Here is a 24,126-nt window from a genome sequence, read left to right as displayed (position 1 = left end):
TGAAGGTCATGTAACTCTCAACATGGATGGTGATGTGTGTTTCGTAGCTGGCGGAACAAATGCTTCTAAACCTCAAACAACCAAGGGTAGTTTCTCTTCAAGTGTTCCTAACAACAACTACTCTAAGATGCCCATGAGTGTTAAATCTGCTGAACAACAGTTTGCTCTCTATGCATCTTTCATTGCTTCTTACGAAAACTACATTAAAGGTAAAATTGTTGACCCTGCAACTTTAGACGAAGACTATGATCAGATCGATGCTGATGATCTGGAGGAGATGGATCTACAGTGGCAGATGGCGATGATTGTAAGAAGAGTTAAAAGGTTTATGAAGAAGACTGGTAGAAAGTTTGTTGGTGAAAGACCAGGTTTTGATAAGTCAAAGGTGCGGTGTTATAACTGTCAACAGAATGGACACTTTGCTAAAGAGTGCACAAATGAACGTGTAGAACGCTGTCAGAACAGGTCTACACAACAGAGTGGTGGAAGTAGTGAGAATAGGGAGATGATATCCAGACAGAACGGGGAATACAATTGGAATATGCAAGTTGAGGAAGTGTTCGAACAGGCCAATTTGGCGAACATCGAAACTGCAGGAAGTGAGAAAGTAACTGGAGAAAATCAAGCTTACATGGCAGAACTGACAGATCAGCTCTCCGAGGTAAGTACTAAACTCCCGTGTACGAAATGTGAAAATCTGTCTGAACAATTGAAAACAATAACTGATCAGTTTGTTAGTTTGGATGCTCAATTTAAAACATTAAAAGAAGATCATCATTACACTAAAGCTAGAGAAAATAGTTACAAGGTAAAAATAAAAGCTAGTGAGAAAGATATCAGAAGTCTTAAAGCCAGTCTAGCTGAAAAAATACAAGTAATTGATCTTAGCTATGAAGTGTTAGAAGAGAAAACCAAACTAATAGCTGAAAGGGATAAACAGATAGCTGATCACCAGGTGAAAGTGGTGGAACTAAACAGAAAGCTTGAGCAATTTAGAAATTCCTCTGCTATACTTGATCACCTCGTAAGTGATCAAAGTTCCCCAGTTAAAAGGGGAGGAATTGGATATCATGAAGTTCCACCACCTTATAATCATAACTATACTTATGATCCTAGTAATCAGAAATCTGTTGATGTTGAAATTGGTCAGACAGTTTCTGTTAAGGTTACAATTAAAGATCCAGAAGTGAGTAAAGGCGAAGCGAGTAAGCCTGTTTCTAATGTTAAGATTTCTGTTCCTAGTCCTGTCTCATCAAATTCGGACAAGACATCCGAGTCGAGTGAGACTAAAAAAGAGGAAGTGTTACTAAAACGTGGAGAGGAAAATAAAACAACTGAAAAGAATTCTCCACTAAACCCGTATGTCCCACCATATGTTAGACAAACGGGCAGTAATGCAGCCTCAACATCTAAAACAACTATTGAGACGAAAGTTGAACACAGGAGTTGTTTCAGATGCAATCAAATAGGACACCTGATTGCTGATTGTCCTCTGAAGCAGAGATTCAGAGGTATGAGGCCTTCGAAAACTGAGAATAGAACTAACAGTAATTACTATAATGGTAAAAATGAAAACTCATCAAAGTTCAGACATTGGACTAATCCAGGTTTTCAAAGAAATCGATCTCAGTTTTTCCCTGTTAACAACCAAACCATTAGTAATAATTCATTTAATTCACGAAGGTTTGGATGGCCTCATAGTAAATCTACAAGAAGGTATCCTTTTAGGACTTACAGATATCATTCTAATACTAACATTGGACAGCCAAAGTACGGGATGTATCGACCCAAGACCAATAGGTCTTGGGTCCCTAGATTTTAATCCTCTGCTTTAATCGTGCAGGAACAGTTGAACAGGGCTGCAAACAATCTATGGGTTGTGGATAGCGGCTGTTCCCGGCACATGACGGGTAACAAGAATTTGTTACACGAATGGAAACCTGTTCAGGGAGGAAGAGTAAGTTTTGCTGGAGAGAGTGGTGGAAGGATTACTGGAATTTAGACGGTGACTAATGGTAAAATGAAGTTGGAGAAGGTGAATTTCGTTGAAGAACTGAAGCATAATCTGCTGAGTGTATCGCAGATCTGTGACAAAGATTACACGGTGCACTTTACCAAAAATGAAGCGATCGTACTGTATCCTGGTTTCAAGATACCAGAGGATTGGATAGTAATGAAGGCTCCAAGGGAAAAGAATACGTATGTTATGGACATGAGGTCGACTGAGATGGCAACAGAAGAATCTTGTCTTCTGTCAAAAGCAACTGAATCGGAGTCCGAGTTATGGCATCAGAGAATGGGGCATATTCATCTTCGGAAAATGAACTACATTGTCAAGAATGGGCTGGTGCTGGGTGTTCCCTTGAAGAATTTCAACTTTGAAGACCAATGCTTATCGTGCAAAAAGGGAAAGCAACACAAGAAATCCCATCACACCAAGAAGGTTAATTCAATAATCAGTACCCTAGACCTATTTCACATGGATCTCTTCGGTCCCGTGAATGTAAAAAGCCTAGGAGGAACATCATACTGCTTGGTGATAACTGATGATTTCTCTCGATATTATTGGGTATATTTCCTGAAGTCAAAGGATGAAACGGTTCAGATGGTAATAAATTTGATTACCAAGGTTGAGAATATTATGGGGAAAAAGGTTAAATACATCAGGAGTGACAATGGGACAGAGTTCAAGAACTATCAAATGGCTCTCAAGGACAGCTCGTGGGTCGAAGCCATGCAAGAAGAGTTAGCCCAGTTCAAGAAGATGGAGGTATGGAATTTGGTTGCAAAACCGAAGAATGTGCATGCGATTGGCACCAAATGGGTTTTCAAATGCAAGAGAGATGAGAAAGGGATAATTATCAGGAACAAGGCGAGGCTGGTTGTAAAAGGTTTTAATCAGCAAGAGGGGATCGACTATAATGAAGTGTTTGCTCCTGTGGCGAGATTGGAAGCGATTCGATTGTTTTTGGCATTTGCTGCACACAAGGAGATGAAGGTGTTCCAGTTAGACGTGAAGAGTGCGTTCCTTAACGGTAAAGTCGATGAGGTTGTGTACGTTGAGCAACCACCGGGTTTTCCTGACCCAGACTTTCCTGATCACGTGTACAAGCTAAGTAAAGCGCTATATGGGCTACATCAGGCCCCTCGTGCCTGGTACTCAACTCTATCCGATTACTTGCTTGAGAATGAATTTGAAAGGGGAAAGATTGATAGTACACTGTTCTTTAAGATAAAAGGAAGCGACTTTCTTCTAGTGCAAGTCTACGTGGACGACATCATCTTTGCTGCATCAAAAGTCGCCATGTGTCAGGAATTTGAAGCCGTCATGAAAAAGAGGTTTGAAATGAGTGCTATGGGTGAACTAACTTTCTTTTTAGGACTGCAGGTTGATCAGAAGAAAGATGGGATGTTCATTCATCAGACTAAATATGTCCATGACGTTCTCAAACGCTTCAAGATGGAGGACAGCACTCCATTTGATACTCTAGTTTGCGTCAACCATAAATTGGGTGCTGATTCAGACAGTGATGCAGACGTGGACCCCACCCAATATCGGGCAATCATAGGTTCTTTAATGTACTTAACTGCTTCTAGACCTGATATTATGTTTGCAGTTTGTCTTTGTGCTCGCTTTCAGGCAAACCCAAAGGAATCTCACTTGAAGGGTGCGAAGAGGATATTGCGGTATCTCAAAGGCAAACCTAAGCTAGGGTTGTGGTACACGAAAGGGGGAGACTTGGAGTTAGTCGCCGACACGGATTCTGATTATGGAGGATGCAATCAGAATCGGAAGTCAACAACAGGTGGATGTCAGTTTCTTGGAGGCAGATTAGTGTCATGGCAGTGCAAGAAGCAGACCTCAGTCGCCATTTCTACCCGTGAAGCAGAATACATGGCAGCATCGAACTGCTGCTCCCAGGTTCTTTGGATACAACAGCAATTGCGCGATTATGGTCTGAATTTCACTCATACTCCTATTTGCATTGATAACACTGCTGCTATCTCAGTAACTAACAATCCCGTAAAGCATAGTAAAACTAAACACATTGACATCCGTCATCATTTTATACGGGATTGTGCTGAGAAGAAATTGATTGTGCTCGAAAAGGTTGATACGTTAGATAATTTCGCTGATTTGTTTACTAAAGCGTTTGACAAAACTCGTTTTCAAAACCTTGTTGAGCTGAATGGGATGATCAATCCCGAGTAACCGTGTTTTTCGTTTTTGTTTAAAAAAAAAAAAACACGTCACTATCGCTTAGAATTATGTCGGTTGCCTCAGTTTGAAGGACATATCTTCGGATATGTTTGGTCCTCATTTCTACTTGTAGAATATGAGGATAGCCATTAACCAGATGACTGAAAGTGATCGGGGCGGTTTATGATGTATTTTTATTCTTTCGCTGAAAATTAGTCGTTCATACTTAGTTAGAAGGACACATACTCGTATGTGGTCGGTTCAGCTGATCCATTGGATCTTCCGGATAGCCGTTTACCTGAAGACTTCGACTTGATCGGGGCGATAGAAGTTAAAAATTTTTTTTAGGGAGATGAAATTATTTTTCAAGTCTACTACTTCGTAAGAAGTTCCTTTACTATGTTTAACAGAAAATAGATCCAACCTTGGAAAGTGATAGATATACTGATTCTGTGTGCTTAACTAGTGAAGTTATTAGGCCTAAAAGACTTTAGAACAGTCATTGTATGTCATAGTAGCTTTTTATGGTGCGTAAATTTAGAAGTGATACTAACTAAATCTACTCGATTTTACGTGGAAACTCCTTAAGAGTTGTGCATGTCTCTATATATATCTTTCCGTATGATAGGCAGAAAAGCGATTACCCATTCATACACGAGCCCGTGAGTGTTCTGATTCCCGAGAAGATGGTGTGTCAAGAAACTGCAGTGATCCAGATTCAGGACTTGCAGTTGTTTACGACTCTGAAACTATGTAAATACTTAAAAAAAAAAAATTATGTGTTACTAAGACATTCTAGAGCTTATGAAGTTAATACTTCTCAATCAAGATGTAAGAAAGAGAACGGGAAGAAGAGTCTAAAGATCGAAGAGTACTTACTATTTAATCAGACACTACGGGTCGAGATCAACTCGGGGTGACTTGGGGAAAGCCAAATACGCTTTGAGAATAGATAGGAGACATCTTAATCTCTGAGGTGTTGCCCATTTATATTTTGAGCTTAATTGAACCTAACCCGTATCACAGAAGCGATGAAAACCATTTTAAGTTATTTACCTGCTTACAACCTGTTTCTTTATGTCATAATACAGCTGAACATGGATCTGTGTGACAGTCACGTAATTAGTATGATTCCTGTTCGGATCTTTTCTAAAACGTGGTAGTCCCTGTCGAGACTGAAATTTGATCCCGTGTACTTTATTTTTAAAATTTTTTTCTACTTATGTAGTTGTATGATTTTATACCTGGTTACTTGGTCTTGATCGTATCATTTAACTCTTTATAGGATGTTTTAAAAGTTAATTGCAAATTGTTCAAATTATAGGGGTTTGTTTTGTAAAATTTAATATCGGCGAAGTTATCCATAACTTCGCCTGTATAACCTTGACCCTATATAAACGATTTTTCAGGTCAAACACTTTATTATTTTTCAAAACAACCAGCGAACTTATACTCAGTAACCCTAAGCGAAGTTATCTCGAATCAAATCTGTGTTGATTTTCTCGTTTACTATTCCGATTAAAGGTGTGTAGGGTTGTAGTATCGTATAATCACTGTCATTGATGTTAATCAAAGGTCGTTTCGACCCGATTCGCGACCCCGTTTATTCCAAACCTCAACACCCGATTTTCAAACTTATTTTCACGTGGTCGTAATCATATTAATCGTCTAGATCGTCTCAAAAACATGTGTTTAACAGTCCGCAATCTCCAAATTGACCAAATCAATTCGTTCGAAAGTCTAACTGTTGCCGATTCATATTCAGGCGAACTTACAGTTTAGGCGAAGTTATCCTTAACTTCGCCTGAGGTCGCCTGATAATTAATTATGTAACAGTATATGAGGCGAAGTTGTGGTTAGGCGAAGTTATCATTAACTTCGCCTGGCCCTTTTTACTTAACATTTATCAGGCGAAGTTCAAGTTGAGGCGAAGTTGTTCCCAACTTCGCCCCACCTCTAACTTCGCCTATACAGAATAAATCATAACTTCGCTCATGGTAACAGGCGAACTTGTGATTTGCCTCGACGATTCTCTAACTTAGACTGTTTTGGTTGCAGAAATGGCTGTTGTAGCTGGAGCAGGTGGCGCAGGTGGTGATGAAGGTGGAGATAACCAACGACAGCTTTTCCCGGGGCATAACATATACATCACATTGGACCCGGATGCGAGCGGTGTTGATGATTTCCGCGAAATCATCACGTTTCTTCTACGCTCGCGTATCTTCCACGCTATTACCACAACACTGCCGATATCTTTGCCAAACATTGAAGATTTCTGGCAGACAGTGGAATATGACTGTCGAGTCGAGCCCCCGGTTATGCGTGCAACGGTCAACAATCAGATAGTACAGTTCTCGTCTGAACAGATCAGGGTGGCGTTGCAGTTTGGGGATGAAACGAGAGATGATCCGACAGACTTTGTGGCTCCATTCCGAGATGGTGCTTTTCTGAGAATGGGATATTCTGGTCCTTTGGGGGATACTCAGAGACGCAAGGGGTTCTTGCTAGACCAGTGGCGCTTTCTCATGCACGTGATGATCGTGTGTATGTCAGGGAGAAAGGCTGGTACAGATGGCATGGGTGCGACCATGCAGTCGGCGATGACTGCACTGACTTACAATAAGCGTTACAGCTTTAGTCAGATGGTATTCTACGAGATAGATCGTCAGAGACGAGCGGTGGCGCGTGAGAGATTTCTTATGTATCCAAGATTCCTTCAGATGATCTTGAATTACGTTGCTCCCACGTTACCTCAGCGCCGCCCGATCAGATATGTGGAGAGTGTAAGCAAGAGAATCTTCGCCCAGTGCAGATCATCTAGTGCAAGAAGTAAACCTGAGCTCCGTCCTCGACATACTTCATTATTCGGGTACTTGATCAACCCAAAGTATGTTCCAGCTCGTGGGGACGAGTTTCGGGATCCTCAACCACAACAGGCAGGAGCACCTCAACCACCACCTGAGGTACAACAAGCTATACCTGCTGCTCCTGTTGTGTCACCGGAGGAAAATGTAGACCTTGATGCAGCGTTTGGAGGTCAAGGATTTTTTGATATGGAGCGTGTTGATCCTGAGGAAGAGGTACAAGTCTCGGTAGCCCAGGTTTCTAGTGTGAATGTGGCTAGGGCAGCTCCGACGGTGGCTGATTCTGATTTTTCAGATGATGATGTGGATGAAGCGAGACGGATTTTAGTAACACAAGAAAGGATTCATGGGAAGAGGAAGAGAGACGATGATGACAGTGAGTCAGACTTTGAGGAACAAGTACATCAGTTGGTCCGCAGATCGAGAAGGGAAACGACAGGTGTAGGTTCGGGAGCTGGTGAGAGCTCAAGGGTGGTTCGTTTCACTCCACCCGCACTGTCCGGTATGACTGTAGTCCCTACATAATTACCAGTTACAAGGCCAAGCGCCACGGATGTTCCCGTGGTGGCTACCTCATCCTCATTCGGCCTCCCACCCACTACATTCCAGCTATCGGCTCCGGAGATTGTATCTTTGCCACCTCCAACTCTTACTCCAACAGAGGTCGTGGCAAGATTTATTGAGTCGACAGTTGTAGCTACTGCAGGGTTGTCGGTTACGATACCACCTGCGGTTACGTTTCCACCTACTTCTGAGGTGCCGGTGACATCGAAAATCCCTCCTCCGTACGCTCAAGACATATCACATCTGAGGTTTGATTTCGATGCAACCTTATCTGACACGGAACGAATAGCAGCGCTTGAAAGGGTCGTGGCAGAACAATCAAGGGTAAATCTTATCCAGACTCATGCTATTCAGCGCCTCGTTGCAGAGAACCAGATTCAGTCGTCCCTGCTGATCGAACATGGTAAAATAATTGATGCCTTGAAACAGTTCTTGGCATCTCAGGGGGAGACGAGCTGTAAGGGTGATGAGCTGAGGACGAAGAAGCGTAATGATCGAGACGATGATCCTAATGCATCGAAAGGTACAGGTGGAGAGTTGCCAAGAACTGAACAAGCTCTTGGGACTTCCACATCTCAGGGGGAGTCAACGAGTGCAGCTGGCGGTTCAGGTGATGATGTGGTGGTTGTGGATGTTGAGGAGATGATGGATGATGATGTTACAGGTGATGACGATGTGTTACCGGTTGAAGAGATTGAGAAGATTGGTGCTGAGATTGTCATTGATAGTGAGATTGAAGAAGGAGAGATTGTAGAGGATAACGTTGAGCACGAGATTCCGGAAGTTGATAAGGCAGATATGAGTCAAGATATGGGAAGCGATGAGACCGAATGGGAAGAGCAGCCAAGATGGAAAGAAGGCTATGCTCTGTGGTTCGTAAAAACTAAGAAACCGGCGGTCCCTACTATGTTCAAGAAAAGTTACAACATTAGAGGTTATGCTGAATCAAAAAAGGGGATTATATGTTGGTTATATGATGAGCAGTTGAGGCTCTTTGTGATTAAAAGGTATGATGGTGTTCAGTACTTCAAGAGGCTGTTGAGATCGTTGAATACATTGCCTGAGTGTGAAGTGAAGGACTTAGCCAGATTGGGGTTGATAAACAGAAGTGATGATAATATGGCTAGGGTCATTGGGAAGATAGTATGGAAGGAAAGTATAAAGGAGAAGAAGTTTGAGCTGTTGAAACCACAGAAAGGAAAGCTTGTTGAAGACAAAGATAGAGGAATGAGAGCATATGGCAAGCCTTGGATGATCATGAAGTATAAGCCGATCCGGTGTCTAAAAGAAGTGCCAATGAAACAAATGCCCAAGGATGTGCTCAAAGATCTGAAGTGGTGGTATGTTGATTGTGAAACAGCTGAAGCAGTAATGGAGGATGAAGATGAACAAGAGTTGCTTAGAGTGTATGATCCAATGCACTTGGTGAATTTGTCTCAAGCTGATCTGCAGGTGCTGAACGAGAAAAAGATGTTTTATATTCCTGCTTGGAAAGAAGAAGCGAAGAAATATCAAAGAGTTGTTTCGGTTTGTGTACGAGAAGGAGTTCATGCTTGAAGATGAAAGATACAAGATTGTTGAGATTACAAGACACGTGCTTGAAGATAGAGATATGAAGCTACTGCCAAGGGGGAGTCTGTTGGTACATGATGTCAGTAGTTCAGTATATCGTGTCTGTAATCGAGTTAGTTGAATTTGTATTTTGTATTAAGCGAAGTTCTCACAAGTTCGCTTGTTATAGGCGAACTTGTGGAACAAGCGAAGTTAGGAACAACTTCGCCTAAACATCTTAGGCGAAGTTGTCGTCTGTTATATACGGCTAGGTTACGGCTAGGTTGGTAGTCGATTAATCATTAGTTTTACGAGTTGTCCAGAGTTTGTGTAATCGGTGATCAGTGAATCACGTGTTTCCAGTTGCAATACAACGTGTCTTTGTTTATTGTAACGTGTGTTTGATCGTGTTAACGTGTATCGTCTTCTACGCTCGTATCGTCTTACGTAGGGATTCCGCACCTACGTAGAACGAGATATTCCGTGTAGATCAGGCTGGGAACCTACATAATCGCCCTATGCTTTTTTAAACGAGCGTGGGAGAAAGAAGGCGATGGATAGAAGTCGGGTCGTTTTTAGAGGTGGGATTTTTATTAATTTATCTGATTTTGTTCTTTAGATATGAAAAATAGCTGGAATGAAACCCAAATAAGGAAATATAAAAACGTGAAAATAGCTGAAAACAGTCTTTCCTTTTCTTATTCATGCATTTATTTGCAAAATCGTAATGACTCGAGTATTATATGCAGATCCATCAGTAGATATATATTCATTATCAGGAAAGATAATAGAAAGCTCATGGGATTCTGAGGAAGATGCTTGGGTCTATATGCGAATGCGGCCCGACAAATCAACACCAAATGAGTTCATAACCTTCAAAAAGGTTTGTTTTCTCTCTGTAAACAACATTCTAGAAATCACTTACATAGGGCTGTTCAAAAAGCTCGCGGCACTAAGCTCGGGCTCGTGTCTTGCTCGATAAAAGCTCAAATAAAAATAGCTTAAAAAACTTGATTTAAAACAAACTGAGATGAGTTGGATCATTTTTGTAACCGAGCCAAAATTGACCTAAGCTCGGCTCGGGTCATAGCTCGGCTCGGCTCGTTTGCTCGATCTTAGGATCGTTTAACTTTAAAATCGAACTAGAGCTTAGCTAAGCTGCCTCGTTTAATTTTGAGCTTGAGCTTGAGCTTGAAACCACCCTGGCTCCACTCGTGAACAGCCCTCTTACAGTTGGCGGATTTGGTCTGTTGATAGGTGGCCACACGTGTCAAAATGGGTCAAATAGAAGTTTGTGTAGAAGGATATGGGTAAATTGGTCAAATGGGTCAAATTTGCTCATGCTTTATTTTTTAAAGCAAATTACAAAACAGAAAACATATTTTCCTGCTTTTAGAACTAACCTTAAATTTGGCTCAAAATACAAAAACTAAAGTTCGTTATGAAGAGCATTGAAGTTTTTATTCTACGCATTATTTATGACTGGTTTCTAACTCTGGAAATCTGTAAAGTTCGTTTTTATTTCGCGCATCTTAACATCCTAACTTTTCGTTAAAAATGTTATATTATTATTATTATTATATAATACTTTATTTGTAATCATTTCATCCTATCCATTTTGCCACCTCTAGGATTCGCTACAATTATCTTGGCGAATAATCTTTTCAATTTAATGATGTTAGGTTATGAGGAGCATCAAGGATAATATCACAGAAGAAGTAGTATTAGACGAGATCAATGATATCGTTCGTCTTCCTATGTGAAGAAACACTAATCGACCCCGAGTAGATTATGGATAATCTGGGGGTTAAGTAATGTTTCCCACGAGGGTTAGGTCCGGCAAAGAAGGATGTTCTTCAGATGACCTGCAAAACAGACACCGTGAGCTCGTCACTGAGAAAGGGGGGGGGTTCTTCCTTGTGACCACCCTCCGGCGTGAGAATCAGACTAGATTGCTCTGAATATAAGTGTATATTGAGAGAAATAGCTAGTGAAGGTAAAATACCAGATGATCATACCGTTCCAAGGTGTTGGAGTATTTATAGCCGAAGGTAGGTTTCCAAGCAGGTACAGCCAGCTGTATAATATTCCTGTTCTACCGACTACGGGCTACGCACGTGCCATGCTGGTTGGTGGGTAGGCAGCGGCTGATAGTGACCAGGCCGGCTGTGTACTATTCCTTTTCCACCAACTGCAGGCTATGTGCGTGCCACGACAAGGGTTGGTGAGTAGGCAGCGGCTAATAGTGACAAACAGTACTAGAGCATGCTCCTCGTACTGTTTGTTGGTGAGCTGTCACCCTGTGATTGGTTCATGGGCTGCTTTGGTCAGATCTTGTCTATTTTGTCCATACCTTGGCAGGTATAGTACAAAAGATCTTCCAGAAGCATACGGACTGGCTCATTTGGGCGGGAGTATTCCCGCCTTGCTCATTCCTTCAGGTGACACTGAATTATTGAGTTAGTGCCTTGTGCGTGTAGCCTTGCTATTAGTGCGGGTAGCCTTCCCTGATGGCTTGTATCCGCAGCTGCGGGGACAGGCGGGGTACTTCACCATTGGGAGGCTTTTCCTGCATGAACAGCTGGCGTACTGCGCGTAAGGTCTTCATCTCTGAGCATGGTGGGTCCTGCGGAACCAGTTGGTCCTTGCGCAAACGTCCCTCTTCAAGGTGAGTCTTGCGGGTCCAACTGGGCTCTGCTGGGACCTACCTCTTCAAGTCCTTCCAGTCCAATGTTCTTCTCATGAATTGTTAATAAGTGAGGTGAACTTTGGACTTAAGGGGTTTTGAAAAGGATTTAGTTTTAAGGTTGTCCGTGGGGATTCTTCCCGCAGTTTCCCTAATGTCACGCAGAAATTCCCGACTTTTCTGCTTGATCTTTGGGTATGATGCGGGTAGGTGTGTAACCTCCTCGCAAGTCAGGAGCGTTGAGTTCCACTTGTGTAGATTCTCCATGAGGTTTTGGTAGTTTTGAACATAGTGATCAATTATTTTAAAACAACCAATTTCATCTTGGAGCTTCAAACAATCTAGTTCTCGACGTTCCCGCATTGCGGGGATGTTATTCCCGTTTCCGCAAGCATGGCCCAGAAGATCCTTCTTGGTTTCAATTCCCTGCGGAGTGCTAGGTATGTGAAGGGTTTCGCCTTGACACTGTGCCCGCACTCGTCTTATAGTTACTTTACTTCCAAGGTATTCCTGGCTTCAATTCCCTGCGGGTGCTAAGTATGTGAAGGGTTTTGCCTTGACACTGTACCCGCACCCGTCTTATAGTTACTTGGTTGCCGAGGTATTCTTGGCTTCAATTCCCTGCAGGTGCTAAGTATGCGAAGGGTTTTGCCTTAACACTGTACTCGCACCTGTCTTATAGTTACTTGGTTGCCAAGGTAAGGGGTATAATCCCGCTTACTTTTGAATCTTTTTGAATCTTTTTGAAATTCGAAGAGTTGGTGAAAGGATAAGAACAGTCCAAACTGTTGAAACGTCGTCCGACGGTTTCTTCTGACAGTTTCAGGACGTGCAGGAAGTTATGACGACGTGACAGTACATGGTCATTCCAGAAGCTTTTTCAGGCGCGTGGGCGCAATTTTTTGGGCGCGTGGGTGCGGATTTTACGGCGCGCGTCCCGTCAACAGCTGTTGCCAGCTTGCTTTTTCCACGTGTCATAGTTTCATTGCACCAGCTCTTTTCTCTCTCCTCCGCATTAAATTCATCGCATTCATTGCGATTAGTATATAAAGGGGGAGAGGGTCCTTGGTAATCCACACTTTCACTTCTCTCTTCTCCTTCTAAGCGATTTCCGGCGAATACTCTTTCTGTCGAGCATTCTCCTGAAATCGTTCTTTACCTCCAAAACATGTCGTATACTCATGATCCAGAAGCTATCGTCGAGGAGTCTGACTTGTATGTCGAGAACCCGACGTCTACGTCCGATAAGGACGATAAGAGCACTGCTGGCGAATGCCAGTGTGCTCTTCCCATCGAGCTTTACCGGTACATCGTCCGGAAGTTCATGCTCGAGCCGTTCGAGCCTGAGTTTCCGGAGCCACACCAGACGGTGTACGATGCCCCAAGGGAAAAATAGGGGTATATGCCGCCTTCTTCGTCTATGGGAATCTTAGGTTCCCATTGACGAAGTTTGTATAGCGTGTTCTGGATAGACACGGTGTGCACCTGACGGATGTACACCCAATGGCGATCGCCAAGATCCGCCATTTTGAGTGGGTGTGCCTCATTCTTGGCGTGGATCCCCACGTCGACCGCCTGATGACCTTCTACTCCTGGAGGTGCATCCAAGGCTGGTATACCCTGGTCACCCGGATCAAGGGTTTGAAGATCTGCGCTACCGAGCGCAGTCTTCGGTCTTGGAAGCGGGAGTTCTTTTACATCTCTGCCCGTGTCGTCCCTATAGCGATGACATTTAAGAACGGGAGAGCTTTCCCCAGCCTTCACGCCTCCAACTACCAGGAGGCGGAATGGTTCTCCAAGATTTCCCGGATCCAGACTCCGGTTTACCGCTTTCCGGAGTCCGGGATGGTGATGCTCGGTATGAGCAGGGTGTGGAAGGATGCTGGGGCGGATGCGCCACAGATTCCCATCGTACTTGAATACGGTTTGAACTTTATCCCTTACGGTATGCTCCGTCTTCTTTGTTGATATAAGGTTTTTTCTAACCGTTTTTCTTTTTATTTCAGTGGGAAATGACTTGCAGTCCCTCCTGCATCCGCGGGAAGCTGACGGTCCCGCTCGATTGGGTACTCGCGCTCTTGACGAGAACGAGTTGCCCATCCTTGCGCAGACTGCGGATCGGTTTGTGGAGGCCTACCCGCCAGGACACAAAATACTGAGCGCCACGCTGCCAGGTAAAAGATTATTTAACCCTCGCCCTCTGAATGCTGAAACCTCTGCCGGAATTCCTCTAATCTTGTCATCTTCTGATGAGGAATTCGCAGATGGTCCTTTTCTTGCGCGGAAGAAGAAGGCTGCTGGTGGGAAGGGCAAGGCGAAGGTAGCCTCCACCGCCGACCAGGTGAACCGGTCTGAGTCGGAGACTGAGAGTGAAGAGGCGGCGGGGAACCCAGGTGGTGTTGAGACCACTGCTCGGGAAGTTGAAACGGCTGTCACCTCCGAGCAGCCCAGGACGACGATGGTGACCGATACGAAGAGGCCGGCTCCATCGGGTTCGTCCCCGCCTGTTCGCACCTTCAAGCTCAAAAAGACCCGTAAGTATACATAACTTTAACTTCATATCTTTCCGCTATTATACTTATATATCTTGTCTTCGTGCAGGCGTGGATGCTACGGCATTCCAGAGTGGAGCGGGAGGGAGCAGCTCTGGACCCATGATGGTAGGTTTGGTCAACCTACCCGAGGCGATGACCCAGGCGGCTACGCCTGCTTGCAGTACTGGTTCAGTTGCTCATCACGTTGAGCCAACTGTTCCAGCTGTAACATTATCCCCGCCGGCTGTCAGTGCCATTTTCACAGAATCCATCACTGAGCCGGCGGTGATTTCTCTTGCGGGTTCTTCCGCAGCCGCGGCCACGGTTGTGAGTTCACCTCCGGTGAGTTCACCTCCGTTGGTTTCCACCGCGGCAGCCTCCACCATGCCTCCTCCGGCGCCTGCGACTACGGCCAGTCCTTCAGGTACGTTTGGGGTTGGGACGTCTAGCCAATCCCTGCCTCCTTCCCGTCTCCTTGACCTTTTGGATGGATATCCTTTAGGTTCAGGTGATGGGTTTGGTGGCTATCGGCCTGTTGTCGACCCTACAGGTGCGTAGGGTTATTTTGGCCTATATCCCTTTCATCATTTCTCTCTTAACTGTTTTTTGTTTTATTGCAGTTCGTGATTCCAACGAGGTGTACGCTCCTCGGTGGAAGATCCGCCAGGGAACGACCCTCCGGACTGCTGAGGACTGCGTCGAATGGGCGCGTCACGCCGCCCCAAGCGGTGCGCTGGGGGAGGCCATGGCCAGCTACCAGGAAGGTAGGCTGTCCGACGAGCTCCGAATCTTCCTCGCCCGGATGCAGCCGCGCGTCGAGCTACTTTGTCGTGAAAACGATAAGTTAAAGACGGCGCGTAGCCTTGAAGTGGCTCAGGCGTGGGCTATCCGGGAGGATAATGCGAAGCTTGCCGCCGTTGCTGCGGAAAAGGAGAAGGCCTTCAAGGCTCTTGAGGTTGACGTTCAGGCTCGTCTCGAGGCCCGTTCCAAGGCCGCCCAAGCTGTTAATGAACAGCTTCGGTTGGCTAAGGAAACTGCACGGAACGCAACCGAGAGGGCCACCAAGGCTGAAGCTGCTGCTGAGCCTCTACGCATCGAGAATGAGGAACTTAAAGCCAAATTAGAGAGGCTCCAGCAGGCTCATGATGCCTTGGCCATGGAAGATGCCAAGAAGCTCCAAGAGATATTGGACCAGAGGGGGGTGCTTGACCACACTGAGCGTAAGCTAAAGGGCGTCGAAGAGGCTGCAGCCAAAGATGTGTTGCTTGCTAACCTTACAAAGAACGAAGCCGAACGCGCCCGTAATGAAGCTCAAGCTGCCCTCCAGGAGGCTCTGGTTACCAAGGAATGGCTTCTTCGAGAAGCGTTGTCGCAGGTATGCGCAGTTTCACAATTTCTTTACGCTTTTCCTTACACTTTGAAGAGTTTTTGATATACTTCTGTTTTTTAGGTTGTGCATCGGGTGTTCACGAACACATCATATGACGATGCGATGAGCGCAGCCCTCAACGCTTCTCATGAGGATGGAGAAAAGGCTGGCTTCCTGCTTGGTCTAGGGTTTGTTGAACAAGGCATTCCGCCTTCCAACTTCCCTCTTTACAATGTGGATACTGAAGCTGCGTATGACCAAGCAGTGAATCAGTATGCCGCCTTCCCGCATCCGGTGGTGGAGAAGGTAAACGAGATTGCTGCTGCTGATGATGAGCTAGCTATCCTCAAAGCTTTCCTTGAACCGCCACACTCTACTGATGGTGCGGGTCCAAGTGGGAGTGGTCCTGAAGCTTGATACTTTAGATCCCTTTCCACCATTAGAGTAGATTTTTATGTTTGTAGACTTCTAATCTTGTATGCGGGTATGTACCCAGCAATTCTTGTAATGTTTGAATGTTGATGGAATAAAAATTATTTGTTAATGCCTTGCCTTGTTTATTTCGCTCATATTTTGTTTTAACTTAGCAATTTCTTTAGTACTTAGATAAGTTAACTTTTCAACGTGGCAGATAATAAGTTAAAGTTTTGCTTCCTCTTTCGTGATTGTGCGGATAAGACCGTCACTTTCACTTAGTAGGATGGTTAAACTTTACCTATATCTGACCTGCGTGGAAGTTTTCCTCATCTTTTCCTTTGAAATTTTCTAAGTGTTTTGAATAAGTTAACCTTTCGACGCGCGGTTGCCAATAGGTCAATGTTCAGTTTCGTCTATCATGATTGTGCGGGTAGGACCGTCACTTTCATTTATTGGGATGACCAAACTTCACCTATAGTTGACCTGCGTGAAGGTTTTCCTTAGAAATTTTTACCGTTTTATGTGTTTATGCGGGTTTTGCCGCCTTCCACACGCAACGACTTACTTCTTCCCATATTTATGCGGTGAATACCGGCATATCAGCGTGGGAAGTTCATAAGTATAAAGGTAAGGCTATCAACACAATGTGAAAGGAGAATCATTTCCATTAGAAGTGGCTCTAGGCCTTTTCTTTACAAGTTTGGAATTGATCTACATGTAACATTTGCGTAATTGAACTCCGTTCCATGTTCTTGGGATAGGAGTGCCATCGAGCCTTTCGAGCCGGTATGCACATTTTCCCAAAACTTCTTTGATAATGTACGGTCCTTCCCAGACCGGTGCCAGTTTTCCTGGGCGCTCTTGGTTTGAAGCCTCGTTGTTACGCAATATGTAGTCTCCTACATTGAAGTTGCAGAGTTTTACCCGCGTGTTGTAGTACTTTTGCATTTGTCGCTTGTAGTTTTCTTCGCGCGCTGCGGCTAAGTCTCTGCGTTCCTCGGTTAGCATAAGGTCTAACCGTCTTTCCGCATCATTGTCTTCTGGCTGAATCAAGACCCTTGGTGAGGGCAAACCAATTTCGACTGGGACCACGGCTTCAGTGCCATAAGTGAGGCTGAACGGGGTTTCTCCCGTACTGGCCTTTTTCAGCGTTCTGTTTGCCCAAAGGACGTTTGGAACTTCGTCTACCCAGCCGGATCTGTGTTCCAGGAGTCTTTTCTTTATGCCTTCGACGATGCTTTTATTTGCTCTTTCCACCTCACCGTTACCTTGCGGGTGTGCCACTGAGGTAAAGGTGTGGGTGATTTGAAGTTCTTCTAGCCACTTTTGTAGCTTCTTGTCAGCAAAGTTGGTGCCGTTATCACTCACCAAAGTTTGTGGAAGTCCAAAACGACAAATAATAAATTCCCAAATAAAATTTTTAATACGTTTTGCGGTTGTTTGGGCTAAAGGTTTTGCTTCTGTCCACTTGGTGAAGTAGTCGATGGCTACCACTAGGAACTGAACGTTTCCTGCTGCTGTAGGAAATGGGCCTGTCACATCGATCCCACTTCTGGAATGGCCATGAAGAGGTGACTGGAGCAAGTTCATTCTTCGGGCGATGCGTGTTGGGTGCGTAGAGCTGGCAAGACCTACACTTTCTGATGTATGCCAGCGCATCCGTATGCATCCCCGGCCAAAAGTATCCCGCGTTGTTTAGCTTAGCTACAACAGCGCGTGGACCTGCGTGTACTCCACAGATGCCTTCGTGTACTTCCCTTAGGAGTTAGTCAGCATCTTGGTTGTCCACGCATCTTAAGAGTGGGCCAAGAAAATTACGTCTGTAAAGGATGTCATCGATGAGTTGATAGTTTAATACTTTACAACGTATTTTTCTTGCCTGTGTTTTTTACTCTGGTAGTATACCCGCTGCAAGGTAATTTATTATTGGTGTCGTCCACATTTCTGTACCGGTTTGGATGACACAAATTTCCTTGTGCGGGACTGATGGTGCTTCAAGGAGTTCAATGCGGATGTCCTTTCCCAAATGGGTGAAGGCTAATGATGCAAGCTTGCTTAACGCATCCGCAGATTTGTTTTCGCTACGCTTGACGTGTATGACTTTACAATCATTAAAATCGCGCATAAGGGTTTTTGCTTGTGCGAGGTACAGGGCCATTGTGTCGTTCACGGCCGTGTACGTTCCGTTTATCTGGTTGGCTACTAACATGGAATCCACGTGGGCTTCCAAGTTTTTCACTCCCATTTTACGCGCAATTCTCAGCCCTGCCAAGAATGCTTCATACTCGGCTTCGTTATTCGTACTTGGAAAATTCAGTCGAATAGCGTAAGTGTATTCTTGGCCTGCTGGGTTGGTTAATTTCAACCCTGCGCCTGAACCCTCGTTGCTGGCTGCTCCATCAGTGTAGAGTCGCCAGACATCATTGATGTCCTGTGCTGGGGAGGGTTGAGCCTCCTCCTGGCACTCTTTCTCCCGCGAAGGGGGGACTTCTGCAATAAAGTCGGCCAAGACCTGGCCTTTCATAGCTGGTCTTGGCTTGTAATTTATCGCATATTCCCCCAACTCAATTGCCCATTTAGCTAGACTTCCCGATAATTCGGGTTTGCCTAGAACGTTTGCGAGTTTGAAGTTGGTGAGAATGGTGATTGGGTGACCCTGGAAATATCGTCTTAGTCTGCGTAAAGCTTGTACAAGTGCTAAGACTAATTTTTCCAGGGTGGAGTACCGGGTTTCTACGTCTGTTAGGACACGGCTAACATAGTAAATAGGCATCTGGATACCTTTCCGCTCTACTAGCAGGACTGCCCCGGTCGCTCTCTGTGGCAGAAAGGTATATGATTAATTCCTCCCCCGCTTCTGGTGCTGTGAGCGTTGGGAGTTCGATCAAGCGTGACCGAATTTCCTGAAAAGCTGCTTCCGCTTCTGGTGTCCAGCGGAAGTGCGTTTTCTTTAAACAGTTTCTCAATGTTGACACGAATGGGAACGACCTATCCGCATGGTTTGACAAAAAGCGGTTAAGTGCGACTAGGCGTCCATTCAGTGTCTGAGCTTGCTTGATGGTAGTAGGTGATTCCATTTTGATAATGGCTTCGACCTTTTCAGGGTTCGCTCTGAAGCCATCTTTAGTAACAATGACTCCCAAGAACTTCCCTTCTTCCATCCCAAAGGAACACTTGCTCGGGTTGAGCTTCATGTTTATCTTTCTGAGCGTGTTGAAAGTTTCTTCGATGTCTTTCAACATCGCTTCTGGCTCAGGGCTTTTGATGACCAAATCATCCATGTAGACTTCCAAGTTTCTCCCAATTTGGGCATGAAACTCTTTGTCCATCAGGCGTTGGTATGTGGACCCTGCATTCTTAAGTCCGAATGGCATCATTTGATAACAAAATGTGCCATCGAGCGTCCGAAATGCGGTTTTGTCCTGATCATCTACAGCCATGTGGATTTGATGGTACCCCTTATATGCGTCAAGGAAGCATTTAAGGCGAAACGGTGCTAATGAATCCACTTTGAGGTCAATTTCGGGTAACAGGTAACAATCTTTGGGGCATGCTTTGTTTAAATCTTTGAAATCTATACACATGCGCCATTGTTTGTTAGCCTTCGGTACCATAACGGGATTTGCAACCCATGTTTGATATCTACTAACGCGTACGATGCCCGCGTCAAGGAGTTCCTTGACTTGGGTTCTACACGCGTTAGCCTGTTCCGCCCCCATTACTCTGCGCTTTTGTATGACTGGCGTAAAAGCCGGGTCACACTTGAGCTTATGCTCTGCTTTACTTCGAGGTACACCAGTCATCTCAGCTGGTGTCCACGCGAAGATGTCAGCGTTTCTCTGTAGTAAGCGTTTGAGTAAGGTGCGCGTAGGATCAGCGATTGTTGGGCCAATTGTGACAGCCTGGTCAGGGTATCTGCCATTGAGGGCCCATTTTTCTGGTTCGGTAATGGTTGGTTTAGCCATCTTTGGTTTGGGTTTAGATGAGACGGATGCGATGCATACCTGGGGGATACCGGTGATCATCGCTACACCCTCAGCAGTTGGCCATCCCATCATGCCGTGGACTGAAGATACCACGGCGTTGAATCTTGCCATCCCGTCTCTCCCGAAGAGAATGTCGTATGTGTGATGTGGCTTCCTCATTACGACGAAGTCCACGTCTTCTGTGCGGGAGTATTTCCCGTCCGTGAGAATGACGGGGAAAGATAGGATACCCAGGGGGTGTTTATGCTGCCGTCGAACCCTTCCATTGAGGCGTAAACCGTTTCCAGGCGTTCTTTGTCTTCGTCGTCTAGCTTGTCGAAGAACTGCCTGTACATAACCGTTGACGAGGCGCCGTTGTCAGCAAGAGTGCGGGAAGTTATGTAATGCCCCAGCTGGCTTTTGATGACGATAGGGCCTTCCTTGCTGGGTCCTCCTGGCACTCGCGGGAAGCGCGCCTCAGCTTCCTTCCATTCGCATGGTTCTGTCGTTCGTCTTTTTCTTCCTCTGATGTTGCCATGAACCATGTGGATGCTGATGTCAACGGGCTTTCGTCCATTGCCTTTATACCGGTTATCATTCCTTCCTCCATTCTTGATTGATGCCACAAGGTGTGCAAGTCTTCCATCCTTGACGAATGTTTCAACAATATCCTTCAAGGATGTACACTCCTCTGTACTGTGACCCTTTGTCCCGTGGAAGTCACAGAATTTGCTCTGATCCGCATTAGGTCGTTGCCGGATCATTGGAGCTTTTGGCCATGGGAGTTTTTCGGTGGCAAATATCTCCGTGACGCTTTTGGTGAGTGGCGTCCACCGGTGTTTTCGGCTTGAAGGGTGCGTGTTATCCCTTCCGCCAACAAGAGGGCGAGAGCTGGATGAGGTGTCAAAGTTTACCCTTGACTGCCAAATACCTAGCTTCCTCTTCTTGTTCTGCCGGGCGATCCGAACATTGTTTTCTCTGGTCATCTGCGTGTAGAGATGTGTACTCTGGGGAAGATCCCTACCCAGTTGCTTCTCCGTCTCGGCAAAGCGCTTGGCCGCCGTCATGATGGCATCCCATGTGGATGGCATGCCGTCCTTACCCGTCAACGTGCGGATAAGCTCTGGGTATTCGGCGCCCTGGATGAAAGCGGCGCGAACAAGATCTTCACTTATGTTGCCCAGACTCAGCTTTTTGGAGTTGAAGCGAGTGATGAAGTCTAGTAAAGATTCATCTTCCTCTCTCACGCAGTTGAGGATCGTCCACTGCTCTTCAGTATATTTCCTCTGTTGACTGAAGTGTTGGCTGAACTTGTGTTGAAAGTCCGCTCAATCATAGATGTGGTGGACCGGTAAACGATCAAACCACGCCCTGGCCGCTCCAACCAGCGTCATCTGGAACATATAACACCACGTGGGTTCCGTCCAGTTACTGACGGTTGCCCCCACTATGAATCTGTTCAAGTGATCGTCTGGGTCGGATAGACCATCATAAGTGCCGATGTTGGACATCTGTTTGGCACTTCTCGGGGCGATTGCTTCCGCAATGTCCCTTGCAAACTTGGAAGTTCCCTCATTTGTAGCAGTTGGTCTAAAGGTTTTGGAGAAGTCGCGTGGGTTTCCCCCCGCGTTCCTTGGTTTGAAGGTTTCTCCGAAATTCCTTCTTGGTTGGAAGTTCGTTTCTTTACGCTTCCCTTTCGCCCTATGGCGAGGGTTCGCGTCAGTGTCGGATTCCTCCCGATCATCGTCCGAGTACTCGCACTCACTGTTCATGTTGAGCTGTTGTCGAGTGCTCCCGAATTCGTCAGCCTGTCGGAGTGAACGCAAGCGTTCATCCAACTCAGCTTGGAATTCCTTCTGACGTGCTTCGGCCCACGCCTTAACTTGATCGAGTGTTTGGCGAGGGAGCCTCGTCTGTTTCTCCAACTGGGCATCAGTGAACCCCAGTGAAATATTGTTTACTGCACTTGCCCCGGCTTGGGTAACCGGGGTAGTGTTCGTAAAATTTGTCTAACCGCCGGTGTTCCCCCCAGTAGCTGGGGTTGTGGTTACCGGGGTTTCTTGGTCACTTACTGGCCTTGGGACCGGAGTAACGTTAACCATTTTTTCAGAAGTTTTGAAAAAACTGAATTAGTTCTAGCTTTTATGCACGGATGGCGCCAATGAAGAAACACTAATCGACCCCGAGTAGATTATGGATAATCTGGGGGTTAAGTAATGTTTCCCACGAGGGTTAGGTCCGGCAAAGAAGGATGTTCTTCAGATGACCTGCAAAACAGACACCGTGAGCTCGTCACTGAGAAAGGGGGGGGGGGTTCCTCCTTGTGACCACCTTCCGGCGTGAGAATCAGACTAGATTGCTCTGAATATAAGTGTATATTGAGAGAAATAGCTAGTGAAGGTAAAATACCAGATGATCATACCGTTCCAAGGTGTTGGAGTATTTATAGCCGAAGGTAGGTTTCCAAGCAGGTACAGCCAGCTGTATAATATTCCTGTTCTACCGACTACGGGCTACGCACGTGCCATGCTGGTTGGTGGGTAGGCAGCGGCTGATAGTGACCAGGCCGGCTGTGTACTATTCCTTTTCCACCAACTGCAGGCTATGTGCGTGCCACGACAAGGGTTGGTGAGTAGGCAGCGGCTAATAGTGACAAACAGTACTAGAGCATGCTCCTCGTACTGTTTGTCGGTGAGCTGTCACCCTGTGATTGGTTCATGGGCTGCTTTGGTCAGATCTTGTCTATTTTGTCCATACCTTGGCAGGTATAGTACAAAAGATCTTCCAGAAGCATACGGACTGGCTCATTTGGGCGGGAGTATTCCCGCCTTGCTCATTCCTTCAGGTGACACTGAATTATTTAGTGCCTTGTGTGTGTAGCATTGCTATTAGTGCGGGTAGCCTTCCCTGATGGCTTGTATCCGCAGCTGCGGGGACAGGCGGGGTACTTCACCATCGGGAGGCTTTCCCTGCGTGAACAGCTGGCGTACTGCGCGTAAGGTCTTCATCTCTGAGCATGGTGGGTCCTGCGGAACCAGTTGGTCCTTGCGCAAACGTCCCTCTTCAAGGTGGGTCTTGCGGGTCCAACTGGGCTCTGCTGGGACCTACCTCTTCACTATGTATGCTGACAGAATAAGCATGGATACGAAAGCCTTTGAGAGGAACGGGAGACGCAGACAATAAAGATTCTTTTTCCATCAAATCATACATGTAACAATATAATACAAGGAGGCGGTGGTTGTGTACACTCGGGTGGAGCTCTGGGCAGCCGTGTATTGTAGCATTGTTATACTGATTTATTGATTCTTTTTTTTCGGATAGGCATAAGTTTTATGACTTAGAAGATGTCATAGTTTTTTAGACGGTTGGAATTCGTTTTTGTCGGTTTTATTGTTCTGGTATTGGATTTGGACACCATTGAACACAAATTGCATAAATGAATGATGCATCAGTTTTTCGATATAAAAATATAATTGATGGAAGCAGATGTTATGTTATTAGAGATAAATAACATGCACTCTTCATATGTGTAGATTAGAGGTGTACAAACCGGTATGGTCAATAAAAGTCAAAATCGGGTCTGGTAGAAACCAGTTCCGGGTATAATCGGGTATTTGATCGGGTTTTGATTGAATTTTTTTCAGGTTTCAGGTTAGGTTGGGTCGGGTTTTGACCGGGTGAATGTGGAACCGGCTCCGGCGAGTCTGGGTCAGGTCCGGTTCCGGTTCCAAGTACATGTCTTGAGAGAAACCCAAGACTAGGTTGTACTTGCGGGTTGGGTACGGGTAGGAACCGATTATGGGTATTTATGCACCTCTTGAAGTTTGAACAGGAACAGAGGTTTAAGGTCCTTAACCTTTTAACTTTTAAGCCCCATAGGTTACATAATTATATAAAAATTATATAAGTTGTGTGATTATTTAATGTTTGCAATATTAGTCTACAATGTGTTAGAATCGGTTTAGAGCATCTTCA

The 24,126-nt window shown here is 45.4% G+C and overlaps 1 protein-coding gene across 1 annotated transcript; it reads left to right on the top strand.

Moving 5' to 3' along the window:
* The first annotated feature begins 9,693 nt into the window (after window positions 1–9,693).
* On the top strand, window positions 9,694–23,554 carry LOC143541598 (mRNA-capping enzyme subunit alpha-like). The gene is made up of 4 exons (XM_077034380.1): window positions 9,694–9,761; window positions 9,930–10,063; window positions 10,863–10,941; window positions 23,273–23,554. The coding sequence occupies exons 1-4, from the start codon at window positions 9,734–9,736 to the stop codon at window positions 23,332–23,334; spliced, it is 303 nt and encodes a 100-aa protein (XP_076890495.1). The 5' UTR covers window positions 9,694–9,733; the 3' UTR covers window positions 23,335–23,554.
* The last annotated feature ends 572 nt before the right edge of the window (window positions 23,555–24,126 follow it).

Source organism: Bidens hawaiensis, unplaced genomic scaffold (assembly GCF_021521415.1).
Source record: "Bidens hawaiensis isolate Kalapana, Puna unplaced genomic scaffold, B.hawaiensis_p1.1 tig00012615_1, whole genome shotgun sequence".
Classification (NCBI taxonomy): domain Eukaryota; kingdom Viridiplantae; phylum Streptophyta; class Magnoliopsida; order Asterales; family Asteraceae; genus Bidens; species Bidens hawaiensis.
Note: the sequence above shows the minus strand (reverse complement) of the source record. Positions and strands in the feature narration are given on the sequence as shown.